Genomic DNA, 18,269 nt, shown 5'->3' with positions numbered 1-18,269 from the left:
TTCATCTAGTAGCACCTCTGATCTCCTAAAATAGGTCCCTCATAACTTGCACTATACATTGATAGCACAACATAACAATAACCTTTAATCTATCACAACCACTAAACAAGTTGTACACCCATTTCAACTAGCCTAAAAAAAATGAAACCTATTCTCGTTTTATTTTTATAGGTTTAACATCAACGTGAAAGACACGTGTCCACAACCCACCTTTATGCACAAGTGTGTGTAAACTATTCACCACTATTATCTGACCAATTTCCAGTAATATTGTAAGGGTAAATGATTTTTCTCTTTTATTTTTATTATTTAAATATATTTTTGCACAATTCTCAAGATATATTAAAGTGTTGGGTTTTGCGGCATTACATGGCAACCATAGTTATCAGACTCGGCCCCACCCGGCCAGGCGGGTCAGCCCAGGACCCGGGTAACCTGGGGCCTTGGTTGGGTTCGTTTTATTTAAAACCCAGGCCTGTAATTGGCCCAGAGAAAACCGGTCAACCCGCCGGGTCAACCCAGAACTCGAGTAACTTGGTGAAACCCGGTAGATACCTGTTTTTTTTTTCAAATGTGTTTTTTCTCCTAGCTAGAGACCCCTCTTTTTTATATTTTTCATGAGGTTACTAACCTATTTGAAAGTTCACTATATAAGTACTAGAAGAATGTTTTATTTTTTCAATGTAAGATTTGAAGCGCTTTAGTATATACACTCTATATTCATAAAAAAAAAGTTTTTTCAATATGGGATAAAAAACCTTTTTGGTTTAAATATTTCAACTTAAAAGAATAAGATAATATCTTTCTAATGTGGGATAAAAAAATTTTAAAATAATTTTTTAAACTTCATTATTTAAATATGTATAGCCTATATCTACACGGATTGGAAATATTAAAATTTCAAATATTTTTTTTAAAATTTTTTCAAACCTGGATCAACTCATGTAACCAAAAACTTGATTTCTTGATCAAACCAACCTCTACATACATCAAGTATGATAACTATAATGACAACTTTTGGAGTATAAAGCTATCTTAGATTTATTTTTTATGACGATAAGATCAGTGATCAATATTCTTTGGGATGGGCCAAGGCTCTATTACCCATTACTTCATCTTCTTATCATAATATCTTAATTCTCCCAGGAGTACATATCATTGTTTCATTTTCTTTATGGGTTGTCATTGTGGGTTTTCATCCAAATTTCATTGTCATCCATTTTTGTTGGTGCTGTGGTCTTCTGTGGGTTTCAATTCGCACATTCATGTTCTGGGAATCGGAGGATTTGGGGTTTCATTTTTCAATTCAGGTGAAGTCTTCCTCTTGTTGACCTAATTGCATGTTTCTATCAACTTACCTCACTGTAAGTTCTCCAAGTTCATTAATTGTCTTTGTTTTAACTTCTTTTCTGTCATTGTTTTTTTTCTGTTGATTTTGATTTCTTCTGTTTCTTTGAATGGACACCTGGTGTAATAATTTCTGGGAGCCTAGACGTCTCTTCATCAACTTCTTCGAAGACAGGCGGTAATTCACTGTTCATCTTTCCTGATTCATACTGTTCAACCCCTTTCTCACCTTTTCTTGAATAATTATTCAAAATGTTTCTGGAATACTATAATAAATAAATAAATAAATAGTTTAGAACTTGCTTTGTTTTTAAAAATTGATTTGCAAGAACTCACATGTCTGTCATAATAATATATATTCTTGGGTAACATCATATTATATTTCTGAATCTTCTTGTTATCTTACCATTTGATAAATGAGAATTCTTTGACTCGTTAAAGAGGAAAGGCAACATGGAAGTGCTCAAGTGATTGTAGGTGGTCAAAATGCTTCTTCGATCGTGCCATTTTTTATGTGCAGGACATGCCTTTGAACTATGAGCATTGCCATGCCATATTTCTATGTCCAAGTTTATAGTCTACAAGGCATGAATGAGAGGACAAAAAAACATCAAAATAGCTTTCTCAATCATTTTTATCTTTGCAAAATAAATATTATTATTATTATTATTATTATAAAATTTGTATTTGAAATCAAGTATTTTGATTTTGATTTGTAGTTAACGTGAATGTTCCAAAAAACATATCATATGTTTACATGTATGGGCATGTGAGAATATGATAAAAATAAATAAATAAATAAATTCAACTTCAAATACATGGGAGATACGACATCATAGAATGGGGATAACATGGTGATAAAAAAAAAGTGAGGAGTACAATTAAAGATAAGTTTTGATGATAAATTTGTGATTTATTAAAAAAATAAAACCAAATATAATCTTAAGTCTTATGAGTTAAGAGACAAAAAATAAAAATTAACTAAACATAACCCTACTTCAACATTTCAAACAATTATTTATCATTTATAAACTGCAATAAAAATAATGACAATAAATTCAATATCAGGATCAATGATATAATATTTAACTTTCCAAATAAATTTTTGTATAATATATAAAAAATTAAAATAAAATCAATTTGATCTATCTCTATATATGTATCATAAATGTTCTAGAATTGATACTAGTTATGGACCCGAGTTGTTTGGTAAGCTCAAATTTGTTTTTTTTTTTTTGTATAAAAATAATGTTTAGGTGTTTCAAACATGTTTCAAAAAAGAAAGAAAAATCCACAACTCAAGTCATAAACTTGATTAGCTCAATTAAGTTGGTTTTATTTTAATTAGACGATAAAAAACAATGATAACAAATGGACCAAACTAAAAAAAAAAAAACTAATCACCATAACCTATGAAAAAAGTCATTTTTTTCAAAAAGAAATAAACAATGTGACTAAATTCTCATCCCTTTAAATACAAATGAAAATAAAAATGAAGGATATTCGATTAAAAAAAGGACCTAAAAAAAATCCGAGTCAACCCGAGTTAGCACAATAAACTTATAACCTCGATAATCATGATCGAGCCAACTTGGGTTATCTTGCCAAACCCGCGATCTAAGTTATGAGATCAAGATAAACTGATGGAAAAGAAAATGATGAAAATCATAAAGCTCATTTGAAAAACAAACCAATTTCAATCCTTGTTAACTTTTGAAACACGTGACCTGAGTCATTAAACCAAAAATATCATTTTTGAAAAAATCATGAAACTCAAATCCCAATAAATAAAATGATGAAGGATGAAATTGAAAAAATAATTTTAATTGTATAAAATTCAAAATAAAAAAATTGCAATTAAAAAAATAAGGATTAAAATTGAAACACTAGATAAATTTAATCTTTAATTGAATGGTGAAATTAAAAAGAAAAATTAGTTGAACAGAAGGAGAAAAAAATCAAAAGAATAAGGATTAAAATTGAAAAAAGAAATACAAACAATTTTTTTTTATTTAAGGGTGAAATTGAAAAGAAAAATGAATTCGACAAAAGACCCAAGAAATCAAAAGAATAGGAACCAAATTGAAAAAAAATAACATATGACAAATTGAGATTGAATGATGAAATTGAAAACATATATATATATATATATATATATATATATATATATATATATATATATATTCTACAAAAGATTCAAAACAAAAAAAAAATTGAATTCGAAAGAATATAGATTAAAGTTAAAATACCAACAACAAAGAGGGATAAGCTGAGATATTTTTGGGAAAAGAGAAAAAAAAGAAAAAGAAAGGCCCACTAATAACAAACCTTTCCACCATCACCAACGTTCACTGCACCATCACGAAGATAATATGATGATACTTTTAATGACACGGTAAAAAGGCATTTTTAGTGGCTGAAAGGTGCCTCCTATATGCTAGTACTTTGGCCACATACGACTTCACTTTTTCTAATTTAAATATATTTAATTTATACAAAAATATCACATTGCCCTTTATGAAATTAGTAATAACAAAAACCAAATGGTGAAAAGACCCTTTAAAGCATTTTTTTTTGTTTAAGGGGTGAAGTTTTCACTTAACTGCATTTAAAACATGAAAAGACTTGGATACCTTTTCCTGTTAGTTTTAAAAATTTTGACATGAAGGGTAATTGAGTCATTTTACCATGCTTAAAAAGGAAAAAGACACATATACCCTTGTTAAATTCTTTAATGACAAATAGTTCATATAAAAAGATATAAATATCCCAAATGCCAAGGCTTTTGAATTTTTTTAAGAAGGGTGAAAATGATGATGTTAGAAAATCTAAAGTGCTTAAGAATAGATTCTTTAGTAGTTGGATTATGAGTTAATCATAGGTTCTAGCAAGATAGTTGATCCTTTATTATTTATGAAACATGTAGCTTGTTATAAAAGGTCTATCACCTGTAAAACAGTCATATTTGGTGGGATTTGGGGACCATTGAATGATAAACTTTATAACCTTTAAACAAATGGTTACAATAAATGAGTGAATGAATACAAAGTGTTTGTTTTTAGTTTTGATATGATAAATGATCTAAAATTAAGAAAGTATTTTTTTTTATATAGAGAATAGAGATTGTGAACCCTTTACTTGTGTGATTCTGAGTGTATTTATAACATATGAGTCTTGTTTTTTTGTGAAGAGGAGGTGATGAATTTTAATTTTGTCTTAATAGTATTAATGAAGGATAAATATCATTTACAATGCATTAATGAGGGATAAATATTCCTTGCATAAGCATTAATATGAGATGGGATATCCCTAACATTAATATTAACAGGACGAGAGAAAAATATTCATGACATTAACATTTTATGTTAAAGTCACAAGAATAAGCAAACAGAGCCTTTTGACCTAACATAGAGCCTATAAAGATATCCAGGACTTTAGCCCTTTGTACTTGGTGCACTACCAAGCCTATAGTTAAATGAGTATGGCAGCGAGCTAGACCCAAGCCTATTTGGGATTGGCACATAGTCAAGCTCACGGGTTTTGGGTTTGGCAACACGCTAGACCCACGTTCAATTAGGTTTAGCATTCAGCCAAGCCCAATAGCAATATTTATGACAGCTTGCTAGATTTTTATTCACTTGGACTTGACACATAACTGAGTCAAAGGACATTAAACATGATAGCTTGCTAGATCTATGTTCACTTAAGCTTTACTTGTAACTATAATCAATAATGATGAATTTATATATTCATTTGAGCTCGATGTAGCTTTGAACCTTCTTCTAAACAAGAGCATGGGCTCAAAATTCATTTTTTATGATGCCAAAAAAAACTGATCCATCAGTTAATAGCTATATATGGATATCCGAGGTTGAGATGCCGGAAAAGTAATCTCCAGTCCTCTGATTGGATCTGAACAAAAAGCATTCTAATAAATGAATCAACAGAGTATATTTAATTTGTGCTAGATTTGAAACCAGATTTATAGTTCAGCTCCTAAAGAAAGCAAAGAATAATATCCAACTCTTTCTATGTTCACTCTGTCTCCTTAAAAAAACACAGAATAAAATTCTCAGTCATTAGCAGTACCCCAAACAACTCGACAATTACGTTCCTCTTTTGAACATCTCTTCCATCAAAAGTGTTGGCAGCAAGCATCTAAATTGCTCTTTAATTAGAGTCTCAACACGGATTTAATCTTATCTTTATTAATTCTTTATGAGTTAATTTTATATAATTAGTCTTTGTATTCAATAATAATTTTTAATAATCTTTGATGTTATTAGTCTTAATTAAGAAGTAAAAATAAAGATAAATATAAAAAATAGAAAGAAGAAAAAGTCGCCTCATTTGATGTTATTCTCTTAACAATTCGGAAAACTTTTGAAGAAAATTCTTGAATAGATGCTCCCTCCCTCCCTCTTCAAATTAATAAAAGGACAACATTGAATGAAGCATCGTTAAATGTTTGTTGTTTCTATTTTTTTTTAATTTATAAAAAAAATTGAAGTGCTTTAAAATAATTTTGGTTTTTGACTCTCAGTCTTAATCATAGTTTTAAAATCCAGTCCAGCCCAACAAATCAATCTAGAATCCGGTTGACTTGGGGTTGGAGCCGGGCCGGGTTTTAAGAAAAATAAAAAAAATCAAAACCAGAGGTGACTTGACGACTCGATTGCAACCCGTTGATCTTTTTATTTATTTATTAAAACTACATCATTTTGATTTTTTAAAATAATCAGAATTGACCCGAGTAATCTGGTAACCCAATCAAAACCCGAAACTCGGGACTTGGGTAAGACCGGATTTAAAATTTCTGATCTTTACTGCTGGTCATAATTTATTCAATAAATAATAGATTGAAGAAACAATAATTCAAATTTGGAGTCCATGCTTTCCTTTGCCACAACCCGAACAATTTAGGGGGTTAAATATACATGCCATTAAATCCACCAAGAAAGCTCCAACCCTACTAGATTGTGTTGATTAATTATTCATGTGGAGGAAATTTAGAATCGAGGTCCCAAATTGCAAGAAAATACAGAAGAAAGAAAAGGTTTCATTGTAGCGTATTGCAGAATCAGATTTGTACGGTAAAATCCGTGTTCTATAAAGTAAGGAGGAAGTGGGGCAGACAGAGGGGCCACAAAAGCATAGCCTTCCTTCTCTTTAACGTTCACAAGATCTTGACTACCATGGAAGCAAGGAAGTTGATTCAAGGGAGCTTTATTCCATTTGCGATGGTATAAATGGGCTGCCAAATATGCAGCAAAGACACACAAGCCAATCTTCTCTACTTCTGAGCCTTTACCCTTAGCTTACTATCAGCTCAACATGGCATCAGGTCTCCCGTTCGGGCTCCCTGCCCCCTCAGCATCTACGATGAACCAGCAACTGATCAGGAGTGACCGCAGCATGATTACGATGTCTGATGACAATGTGATGATGAAACAAATTGTAGAAACTCATGCTCCTGATGGCCGAGAGGTTGATGTTAAGCCTCTTCTTCACCTTGTTGAAGACATCCTCAAACGAGCCACCCTGCAAACCGATACCTCTCTAACGGTATCCTCGGAAACCTGTTCATAAACTGTCAGTTTTAACAAAATATAAAGTCTGAATCATCTAACAAATTTAATTTGATGCAAACTCGAAATGCATATTAACTTAACTCTGTTTTTTTTTTTTTTTAATATGTCTATAATCACTGTGATATAATTAATGCAGACTTCCCAAGCCCATGCTGAATCGGAGGACAAGACCAATCATGCCAATTTCGCTGTCATGCTCGATTCGCTTTCGTATACTATTGACAGAATTTCCTGCGAGGTTGTTCAATATGCTTCAATTTTAATATGATATTATAGGCATTAATAGCCTAACGGATTTGTGGAAGTTTTAATTATTTTCCAACTCTTTGCAGATTGCCTATAAGGGTGGGGCAGACGGGCACGCAACAACTGTCCAACTTTTCAACATGCTAGCAAGCTATTCCTGGGATGCCAAACTGGTTCTGACCTTGGCAGCTTTTGCTTTGAATTATGGAGAGTTTTGGCTGCTTGCCCAGATTTACTCTTCAAATCAACTTGCCAAATCCATGGCAATTCTCAAGCAATTGCCTAACATCCTGGAACACTCAGGGCCCTTGAAACCTCGTTTCGATGCCCTTAACAATCTGATCAAGGTTATGATGGACGTGACTAGATGCGTGGTTGAGTTCAAGGATTTACCGCCAACTTACATTTCCCATGAAGTGTCAGCGTTGTCCGCAGCCATGGCCCATGTCCCTACTGCTGTCTACTGGACCGTAAGGAGTGTTCTGGCTTGTGCGGCTCAGATTACCAGCCTCACTACCATGGGATATGAGTATGCTTTTCTACTCGCTATCTTTATCAAGCCATGTTTTACTTCTTGTATTATTCCTTGTAATAATCTCTTTCACCTGTTTCAGGTTTTCAATATCAACCACTAAGGCATGGGAGCTATCCACCTTGGCTCACAAACTCAGCAACATACTTGAGCATCTGAGGAAGCAATTGGCTACTTGCTACCAATACATAGGTCTGAACCTTAGCAACCTTTGTATTAAACTGTGTTGGATTAGTAATAAGAAAACAGGAAATTGATGTTCAAATAATCGAGTACGTTTATAAATTTATTGGTGTTTGATGCAGATGAAAAGAGGAATGTCGAAGCCTATCAAATGCTTCTGAATCTCTTTGAAATGATTCACATTGACAACATGAAGGTCCTCAAGGCCCTGATTTACGCCAAGGATGATATCCAACCACTGATGGATGGCTCTAATAAGAGAAGGGTTTGCTCCTTTACCATCTCATCTAATTATATATGTAGTACTAAAATGTTATCAAGCTAATGCAAAATATTTCTGTACTTGAAATTTAACAGGTCCATCTTGATGTATTGAGAAGGAAGAACGTGCTATTGCTCATATCTGGCCTTGACATTTCGAATGATGAGCTTGCGATTCTTGAACAGATATACAATGAATCCAGTCACCACGGAACTAGGCTGGATAGTCAGTATGACCTGGTCTGGATCCCAATTACAGACCATTCAGTTCAATGGACTGATCCACTGAAAGAAAAATTTGAGAGCTTGCAGAATTCAATGCCATGGTACACAGTGTACCATCCTTCATTGATTGATAAGGCAGCCATTAGGTTCATTAAGGAGGTGTGGCACTTCAGGAACAAGCCTATTCTTGTGGTGCTTGACCCTCAAGGAAAGGTGGTTAGCCCAAATGCACTCCACATGATGTGGATTTGGGGAAGCAATGCCTTCCCTTTCACCAGCTTGAGAGAGGAATCTTTGTGGAGGGAAGAGACATGGAGGCTGGAGCTTCTGGTTGATGGCATTGACCCAGTGATTCTTAATTGGGTAAGTTCCTTATAAAAATCAATAAAACATACATACATTGTAGGTATTTATAATATGCTCTTTACAATTGCTGCAACATTTTTATGACAATCAGATTAAGGAAGAGAAGTACATTTTCATGTACGGAGGGGACGATGTTGAATGGGTGAGGAAGTTCACGAACACAGCACGTGCTGTTGCTCAGGCAGCCAGCATTCCCCTTGAGATGGTCTATGTGGGGAAGAGCAGAAAGAGGGAGCAAATCCGGCGAGTCATGGGGACAATTAATGTGGAGAAGCTCAGTTACGCCTGGCAAGACCTTACCATGATATGGTTCTTTTGGACCAGGCTAGAGAGCATGCTCTTCTCCAAGATTCAGCTAGGCAAGGTTGACGACCATGATCCTATGATGCAAGCAATCAAGAAGTTACTTAGCTACGACAGAGAAGGTGGATGGGCTGTGCTTAGCAAGGGCTCTAGTGTTGTCGTCAATGGCCATGGCACCACAGTTTTGCCAACATTGGTCGAGTATGACTTGTGGAAGGAGCAAGTGCCAGTTAAGGGTTTTGATTTGGCCTTCCAAGAGCACCATGAAAATCTTCATGATATTGTTCATCCTTGCTCCCGCTTTGAGTTCCCAATAACTGCTGGTAGGATCCCCGAGACCTTGAAATGCCCCGAGTGCAACCGCTCCATGGAGAAATTCACCACTTTCCTTTGCTGCCATGACGCGCTGCTCCAGTAGATGAGCAGCAGCTACGCCTCCTTGTCGCTCCTGTTGCCGCTGAATAATTTTGTGCGTGCTCTTCTTTCTTTTCCATTTTCATGTACTCTGAGACATGATGCCTAGCTTGGCGCTCAATACGTGGGTGTGGCATTTGAAATTCCATACCATGAAAATAAATTTGAGTGTGTTGTTGCAGACCCACCATGCTTAATTTGTTTTTATTAATATTTGTTCATTAATTTTGATATCTTTTATGTTTTTTAAATTATCATTTTAAATTTTGTATAGATGGCTTGCAATTTTATATAATCAAGATAATTTAGCAATAGAGATCAATGCATAATATTAAGTATATTATAGAAATCAAAAGAAAATCTTAGCATATATACAAAGCATATAATTAAATATTATATTTAAACTAAAATACTATAAGGTATTTACTTGTTGAGATATTTAAAATTTGACTGAGGTGAACACTTGTTATTGTTAAGGATTAATTATTTGTTTTTAAACTTTTATTACTTATTTCTTAGTGTAAAAAAAAAAAATTCAGTAAGTCTTTCAAGATTTCAAAAATATTATATTATTTAATTGCATTTTTAAACAAAATATATGAACTTTAGAAAATATAACTCAAGATATTTCAACTATAACAAAACCTAAACTCTAAAGTAATTGAAAAACAAATGATAAATAAATAACTTGAAATCGTAGAGAATAACCTGAAATATCCGAGGTTAAGAAGAGTATGAAAGTCTATGCCAAACATTTTTCCTTCAGCCCCATTTTATAGTAGATTTTAGAACTAAAATTGATATAGAATTAATTCTGATAACTTCTAAAATTACCATAATTAATTTCTACCATTTATCGGTCTTCATTACCTTCCATAAAAAAAAAAAATTAATTTGACAATTTTTAGCTTTGAAATCTGACTTTTTTTTGTTAAATAAAAAATTTTTTACATTGAAGAAGAAACCTATTGAAACTTTTTATTCATAAGTTGATAGAATAATTTTTTATATACAAAATAATTAGTTTATAATAAACCCAAATTAAAATCCAAGGTTTAGGGTATGACCTTCAACCAAGCGAGCACAAGTGTGGGTTAAGCATAAATCCATTTTGTTCAGGCTCATTTATGAATTCAACTTTTCACTATATAAACTATAAAAAAATATTGTATTTATTGAATATGATATAAAAGATTTTGAGTTTCACAAAAACATGTCAATCAAATATTTTTTTACATCAATTTCTTATTTATCTATAATTTTTTTATTATGTTAATGTTTTATGTCAAATAACTTTTGTTGGAGAATAATTTGCAATAAAGTTTTAACCTTAAAAGAGAGTAGAATCCACTTTTAATTTAATCTCAAATGTGTTCATTAACCATGAAAGTTGATTCAATAGTTTCAATAGCCATTGTAACTATTACAAATGATATCCTCCTTGTTAATACTCTATTGTTTTAGTTTCCAAACTCTTTAATAAAGATTTAAAATATTCATGTTGAACAAACTTTTAGAGAGACTTTTAGTTATTTGTGCGGGAATGCTTTTCAAATTATAATTTACAAATTAGGAGAATGCTCATTTTGTTTTGTCTTGAGATCTTCAATCAACTAAGTAGGATTATCATCATTACTTCTTTTTATCTTTAAATAATTTATGCCTATTTTTTTTAATAGTGTATACACAATTTTTCTCATTTACAATATTTTTCTTTGACTTTACATAGTTAATAGAAATAATCTCTTTGAAAAGCAAATATTTAATGATATTATATTAATGATATATATGTTTAAACTTACTATTATATATACTACTTTGTACTTTTCCATTACTAACTAATTGTTATCACATGTGGATGAGCGGTGTTGGGGGTTGTGGGAGTTGCCATCTAGTTGTTTGGTTTAGGGTCGCTAAGAAACCCGAGTGTATTGATTTTATCAGAGATTCTAAGGGTAAGGACTGGTTATGGCTAGGGAAGGTATTAGCACCCCTAGCGCACCTTATCTGAGGTAAGCTGCATTGTGTGGTTTGAATGTGGTTTATGAGTTTTGATAGAAGGTATTAAAATTAATGAATATTTAGAATAACTCTAAGAATTTTTGAATCAACTCTTTATATTTAAATATCAGCCTACTTGTAGATCCAACATTTATACTAGAATATTTACCATTAATTCTTATGAATTAAAATTTTATTTGTTATTGAAATATTAACTAAATTATAATAGATTTAATAAATTGGTTATTAAACCCAGAATACATGCTAAAAAAGAACATACCATTTATTGTTTTTTTTTAACGAGATGTGATTCTTTGTATTTTTGAGAGACTTGGTTGTGATGCAATTAAAACACTTTGTTAATTATATTTTATTATTATTTTATCTTTCCTTTTTTTATCATTTATTTAACACAAAGTAAGAAAAAAAGTAGTAAAAAGAAAATGAACACGTACACGCATTCTCTTTTTTACTATGTTTTACTCACACCTAAAAATTACATATGTCTACCTTATATGTTTCGTCATAACTCAATTTTGATTTTATTTTTCAAAATATTTTTCAAAAATTCAAAATAAATCCAAAAAATAATTTTTTTTATGTATTCGTGTCATTTTCATGGTTTTCAATGTCCTTTAAAAAAATCTCAACCAAATATACTTTCAATATATTAAGATATTAACATATCCGTTCTAAAATTCTCAATAAATATTTCTCATTAATTAATGTTGACATTGTCTTTTTTCAAACAAAATATTAAAATATAAAATATAAAATAGAAGAAAAGTAGTAAAATGGAAAAAGGGACCAAAAATGTAAATGAGAAAAATAAGGGACCAAAGTGAAAAGAAGTTGCTCGGGGACCAAGCAATTGGAGGGAAAAAGCAACAACCTTAGCCTATAAATACTAGAGGAATCTTTCAAGAAAAGAGCGGAGGCCACCATTTGATAAAGAAGATCGAGCCTCCATTTTATTCCATCCTTCTAAAAAAACATACACAAGAAAAGAAAACCCTAGATGCCCTTATATCCCATGGTTTTCTTAACCTAGCCGCCACTCTCACATAAAAACACCAAAGCCAATCAACCTGTCAGTTCCTCTCTCTCTCTCTCTTTCTCAATTACTTAGCTTTTCATCTTCCATCAGGAACCTTCTCTCCATTGACCACCAACCACCAATAAGATCACCTTGAACCTCTAACATATAAAAACAAAAAAAACACCTTTTCCTTTAAACCTAAGACTACGGTCTTCACTCGATTAAGGTTAAACCACACCAAACCACTATTGCTTAATGATTTCTCTTTTACTATAACCAAACTTGAATCTAGTCTATCAAAGCTCCACCAGCCTCAACCTTCATCTAGTTACTCCTTAGGCTAGACCTACTCCACACAAAAAAATCCTGTAAACCTAAGCTTTTCTTGGCCGATAACTTATCCTTCATTTAAGACTAAACCCACTACAAACAACCTATTTACCTTACCTCCTCAATACCGCTAGTGAGAAAACACCATCACAACCATCGATATAGCCTAGCATTGACAGAAAAACCTTTGTTCTATTGGTAACAATAGTGGTAAGGAAATATTTAAAAGAGAGGAAAAAGAAAAGGAAGAAGGCCAAAACTCCAAGAAGGTCAATCTATGACCATGAATAGTGATGAACGACACTACTAGTACTAAAAGAGAAAGAAATAGAAGGCACACCTCGCTAGTACCATCACTTACTAGTCAAACACCAGTGGCATGTCCATCGATCTACCACTATTGTTTTCGCCCACCCGCGCATACCATACATGCGCCAACATTACTTCTGTGGTTCCAACTGCCTTCACCTAATTCCAGCCACTTAGGTAGATTTCCACCACCTCGGAAGGTTAATTCTTAATTTTAAATGAATTTTTAGATTGTTTCATAACATGATTGCAAAGATTTGTGATATTTGGCAATGATTTTGGACATATATATGACTTTTCAATTGATTGCATGTAATTTATGGATTATTGTGAATGTGTTCATGCTTAGTTTTCGTAAAAATATTTTAGCATGATATTGATGTTATGGAATTGTAATGAGATGATTAAATCTGAATCATTACTGAGATTGATTATGAATATTGTAGTGAAATGGTTATGATTTGAGTTTGACTGTGAATTGTTAAGATTCATTATGAAAATTTAATTTGTTGAGTTTGTTGTATGATTTGAGGATGGATCTTTAGAATCGGTTTTGGGGGTAAAACCCATTTGTTTTTCATCCTTATAGGTCCAATGCCCATTTTAGAATTCAACCCAAAATTGTTCGAGGTAAATGGACTCATTGAGATCTATTACCTCAAATATTAAAAAAAAAGGATAATAATATAGTTCTTAATTTTTTTAATGAATAAAAAATTACGATTTAAAATATTCACTAATGCTAGAGTCATAAATATTAATTATGAATAATATTCACCAATTCCAAATTTGAGAATATTATCTTTAAATTTCATCGGCATCAGAAACAAGAATATTAATACTTACCAATGCAAGAATTATGAGTAATATTTTTAGCCTAATATTCATTGATGCTAGAGTCAATAATAACAGACCTGCATATAATACTTATTAACACCAAAGCTAAAAGTATTTTTAGTTAAATATTTAATGACACTAGAGTCTAGAATATTATAGGCAAATCATCGAGAGAATAGAGACTCTTAACAATTTAGGACAAAACTAGTAATGTAGCTTATCTCAGATAGGACACTTTAGTGTCTTTCATTTAGCACAACGAGTCTTGTAATATAGAATCTTTATTAACTAGTTAGGGTTTCTAGTGACCATAATACTAGGTGATGAACCTTAAACAAGACTTTTTCCCTTCTAAGAATAAAATGCTAGATATTTGTTCATGTTAGTGAATATACATTGTAGTCAATCGGTTGGTTACACGTATCACTGATTTTATTCATGTAAAAAATATTTATTATTAATAAAGGCTTTATTTATCCTTAACATTCAATTACATTTGATTAATAAATCTAGAGTAAAGATAAAGTTCATAGAACAAAAATGATTTATATAGAAAAATATTAAATTATTATAATTATAAGATTCCTATTGTATCAAAATATTGTTCATAAATGTTCACAGTCAATGTTCTATTAAGATCAAACATTAATTAGAGTTATTGAGATCGATGTATATTATTCCTTCTTTTATGAAGGGAAACAATTGTTTTCATAAACTAAGTATGAGGGATGTAAACCCCTGAGTAAATCCATAAGGATTGTGAAGTAAATAGTATAATAAAAAAGTAAATTGAATAATTACATTACGAGGATGATAATAGATTATGTAAATTTAAATAAAATACTTATAGGTCCAATAAAAATAATAATAACACTATGATAAATGGCAGAAAAATAAAAATTTCAAAAACACGAATAAAAACTAAATGAGGTACTATAATAGAAAATAAATGTTGTGGGATAAAGTTTAATGAATTTATATATTGCTTAGGTGAAATTTAGTGAAAAACAGGCGTGAGAATCTAGAAAATATTATCTGGGAAACAAGAAAAGGTATTTAGGTAAGGACATAGTGGGAATTAGCCATATTTTGTGTGTGTGTGTGTGTGTGTGTGTGTGTGTGTGTGTGTGTGTCTATATATATATATATATATAGTGGCTAGCCATTTGGGAGAAGAGAAGGAGAGAAAATTTTGAGAAAAGGAGAGGAATTTATAAGAAAAAAGAGAAATCTTGTAAGCTCATGCAAATTCCTACATCATCTACTAGGAAAAACATATTTTATGATTGATTAAGTGAGATTAAGGAAGAGGAAGTAAGGTTCTAGAGAGAGAAAGAATGAATAAGTGGAAGAAAAGAGAGGAAACCTTGGAAAGTTGCAATTGTCTATCTTTTGGAAAGCAAATTCTTGTTTGGTAAGATAATCTAAACTTAGATAAACTCATTTGAAAAAGTTAATAAGATGTTTCCTTGATTTTGATGAAATTAGTGAGAATTAGTGTTCATGATTAAGAATTCAAGGGTTTTGTAAATAAGTGATAGAAATGCTAAAACATGGTAGAAAAGAAGTGTTATAGATGGAAACTTGGTGTTAAAAGCATTAGAAATGAAAAGAAAAGAAGAAATATGGTTGAATTCCAGAACTAGAAATAATCTAGCTGATTGGAAAAACTTGGTGTCAGACTATCTCTCAAAACAAGTAGACCATTTTAGTTACCACCTAGTTTTGACTTGATTTCATGTTTTGGGTTTTTTCTTAGTTTTCTTTGTTTCTTTTGGGTTGTTTAAAGGATATGGAAAGTGTTTACTTGAATTTAACATAATATGTATGTTAAATTTCAGAATTAGACAATAAGTTTTAATGTCACAAAGATGGTAAAAGTATTAACTAATGGTAGCTTCTCTAAATTCAGGAGAGGCACTCGGAGTGGCATCTTCTATAGCAAAAGGAGCATGCTTAGTTTGAGAAGCAGGTAGGTGCATATGCTTCTTTCTTATTCAATTTTCTTTTGCAATTTTTTTTTATATTTGATAATTGTTATTGAGACCAAATAATGTCTAGTAAATTAAGTGGAATACAGGAAACCAGATGAAATAAGGTAGAAATAATAATGGTTGTGTTAAAAAATTGGTTATATGATGAAAACCAATGTTATAACACCCCTCACTTCTTTGAGAAAAAATCTAAATTTTTTGAGTTGATTATCCATGGTAATTTACTAATTCATGGTTTATTAATAAATTTTTATATGAATAAATTTTTAAAATTTTTTTAGCAGAGTCTCCCTTTCATCTTTGCCTTCTCAAGTTATTGATAATATCTCTTAAGTTCACAACTCAATCATCATTAAAAGTCCAGTCATGCAGGACTTTTATCAATCCACTACTTAAATTATTCTTTCTTGATAGTTAATATGACTTAAAATTCGCATCCAGTAATAGTTCATATAAAACAAAAGATTTATACATATTATGCAAAACATATGTATGTCTATCACACAATACTACTTTTATACATTGATTAAAAGTCATTAACATGCATTTTACATACAAAAGTGTGAATCACCCAACACAACAGAAGGGAAATTCACTTTTCTACATACTTAAGACTACGGTCTAGTGCCTATACACACCCATTTATATAGGGAAAAAAGATATAATTATGGAAGATTATTATTGTCGAGATTGTAAAATACCTGAAATAGTTAGGCAAAATAATAAGAATCAACCATAAGAATAAATATTTCAAAGAGTTTTCTCTTAAAAATTCTATCCATTTAATACTCTTACTTTTTACTTTTTCAACCTCTATATCTCTTAATTGAACCTCTAGAATTCGATCTCAAAACATAAGTTGTATCTTCAATTGTGCTAGTAATGACCATACAAGTTTAAGCTTATCAAAACATTCATTCTTCTAAACTCTATTATTTCCTTTTACTTCCAATACTGGAATATTTTATTTTTAGATTATTTTTCCTATTTGAGGCATCTGTTAGTACATTCTCTTTTCCAGAGTGGTAGTCTATTATATAATCATAGTCTTTGATTAACTCAACCTTTTTTTTGTCTCATGTGCAACTTTTTTTGTGACATAAGGTAACTTAAACTATTGTGATTTATGAAGACTTGGATTCGAGACCCATACAAGTAATGTCTCCACTCTCTTAAGGCAAACACCACAACTGCAAGTTCAAAGTCGTGAACTGGATAGTTAATTTCATATGGCTTCAATTGTTAGGATGCATATGTTATAACTCTTCCATGTTGCATCAAAACACACCCAAAGCCTTTTTTTGACATATCATACCACAAATCCTTTTGTCTCTAACAGAAGTGTTAGGATAGGGGTAGTGATAAGCCTTCTCCTTCAATTCCTAGAAGCCTTTCTCGCATTCCTCTAACCATTCAAATTTCACCTTTTTTTTTAGTTAATCGTGTTAGAGGAGTTGCAATAATGGAGAATCCCTCAATAAATCTCCTATAATATCTAGTTAGACCAAAAAAACTTTGAATCTTTGTTACATTTGTTGATTTCTCCCAGTTCAATACAACTTATATCTTTCTTAGATCCATAAAGATACCCTATGCTTCTATCTTACCTCATTCAACTAAAACTCACACTTGTTCAGTTTCACATACAACTAGTGATCTCTTAAGGTTTGCAACATAACCCTTAAGTGTTGTTTATGTTCTAAAAATGAGCTAGAATAAATCAGGATATCATCTATGAATACCACTACATGCTTGTCTAACAAAGGGTGAAAGATTTGATTCATCAAATCTATAAATACTGTCAAAGCATTGGTCAACCTAAACGACATTATTAAGAACTTGTAATGTCTTTACCAAGTTATAAAGGTAGTTTTTGGCGTATCTTGTTCCCTTATCCTTAGTTGGTAGTACCCTAATCTCAAATTTATCTATGAGAACACCCTATCTCCTTTCAATTAGTCAAATAATTCATCTATCCGACGTAACATATATTTGTTATTCACCGTCACTCTATTCAGTTGTCTATAGTTGACATATAATCGAAAGGTCCCAATTATTCACAAACAACACCAAAGCTCCCCATGGGAAGTTACTGGGTCATATAAATCCTTTGATGTAGTAATTCCTACAACTGTATCTTTAGTTCTATTAACTTAGTTGGTGCTATTCTATAGTGAGATTGTGCTACAGGAGCAGTTTCAGGTATCACATCTACTGGTACCTCTACTTCTCTTTCAGGTGGTAACCCGGGCAATTTTTTTAGAAATACATATGGAAAGTCTTTAACTATA

The 18,269-nt window shown here is 31.6% G+C and overlaps 1 protein-coding gene across 1 annotated transcript; it reads left to right on the top strand.

Moving 5' to 3' along the window:
• Positions 1–6,616: 6,616 nt before the first annotated feature.
• LOC133670685 (protein SIEVE ELEMENT OCCLUSION B-like) lies at positions 6,617–9,693 on the top strand. Its single transcript, XM_062091253.1, has 7 exons — positions 6,617–6,912; positions 7,075–7,176; positions 7,271–7,713; positions 7,799–7,908; positions 8,022–8,164; positions 8,257–8,748; positions 8,843–9,693. Exons 1-7 carry the CDS (start codon positions 6,682–6,684, stop codon positions 9,470–9,472), a joined length of 2,151 nt encoding a protein of 716 aa, XP_061947237.1. The 5' UTR covers positions 6,617–6,681; the 3' UTR covers positions 9,473–9,693.
• The last annotated feature ends 8,576 nt before the right edge of the window (positions 9,694–18,269 follow it).

Source organism: Populus nigra, chromosome 13 (assembly GCF_951802175.1).
Source record: "Populus nigra chromosome 13, ddPopNigr1.1, whole genome shotgun sequence".
Taxonomy (NCBI): Eukaryota; Viridiplantae; Streptophyta; class Magnoliopsida; order Malpighiales; family Salicaceae; genus Populus; species Populus nigra.
This window is presented reverse-complemented; position numbering and strand designations above follow the sequence as displayed.

Bases quoted from the DNA above. Each gene is read 5' to 3' on its own strand.
- LOC133670685 (XM_062091253.1), top strand. From the start codon at position 6,682: ATGGCATCAGGTCTCCCGTTCGGGCTCCCTGCCCCCTCAGCATCTACG. The intron at 7,177-7,270 runs GTTGTTCAATAT...AACTCTTTGCAG, and splicing joins TTGACAGAATTTCCTGCGAG to ATTGCCTATAAGGGTGGGGC. The intron at 8,749-8,842 runs GTAAGTTCCTTA...TATGACAATCAG, and splicing joins ACCCAGTGATTCTTAATTGG to ATTAAGGAAGAGAAGTACAT.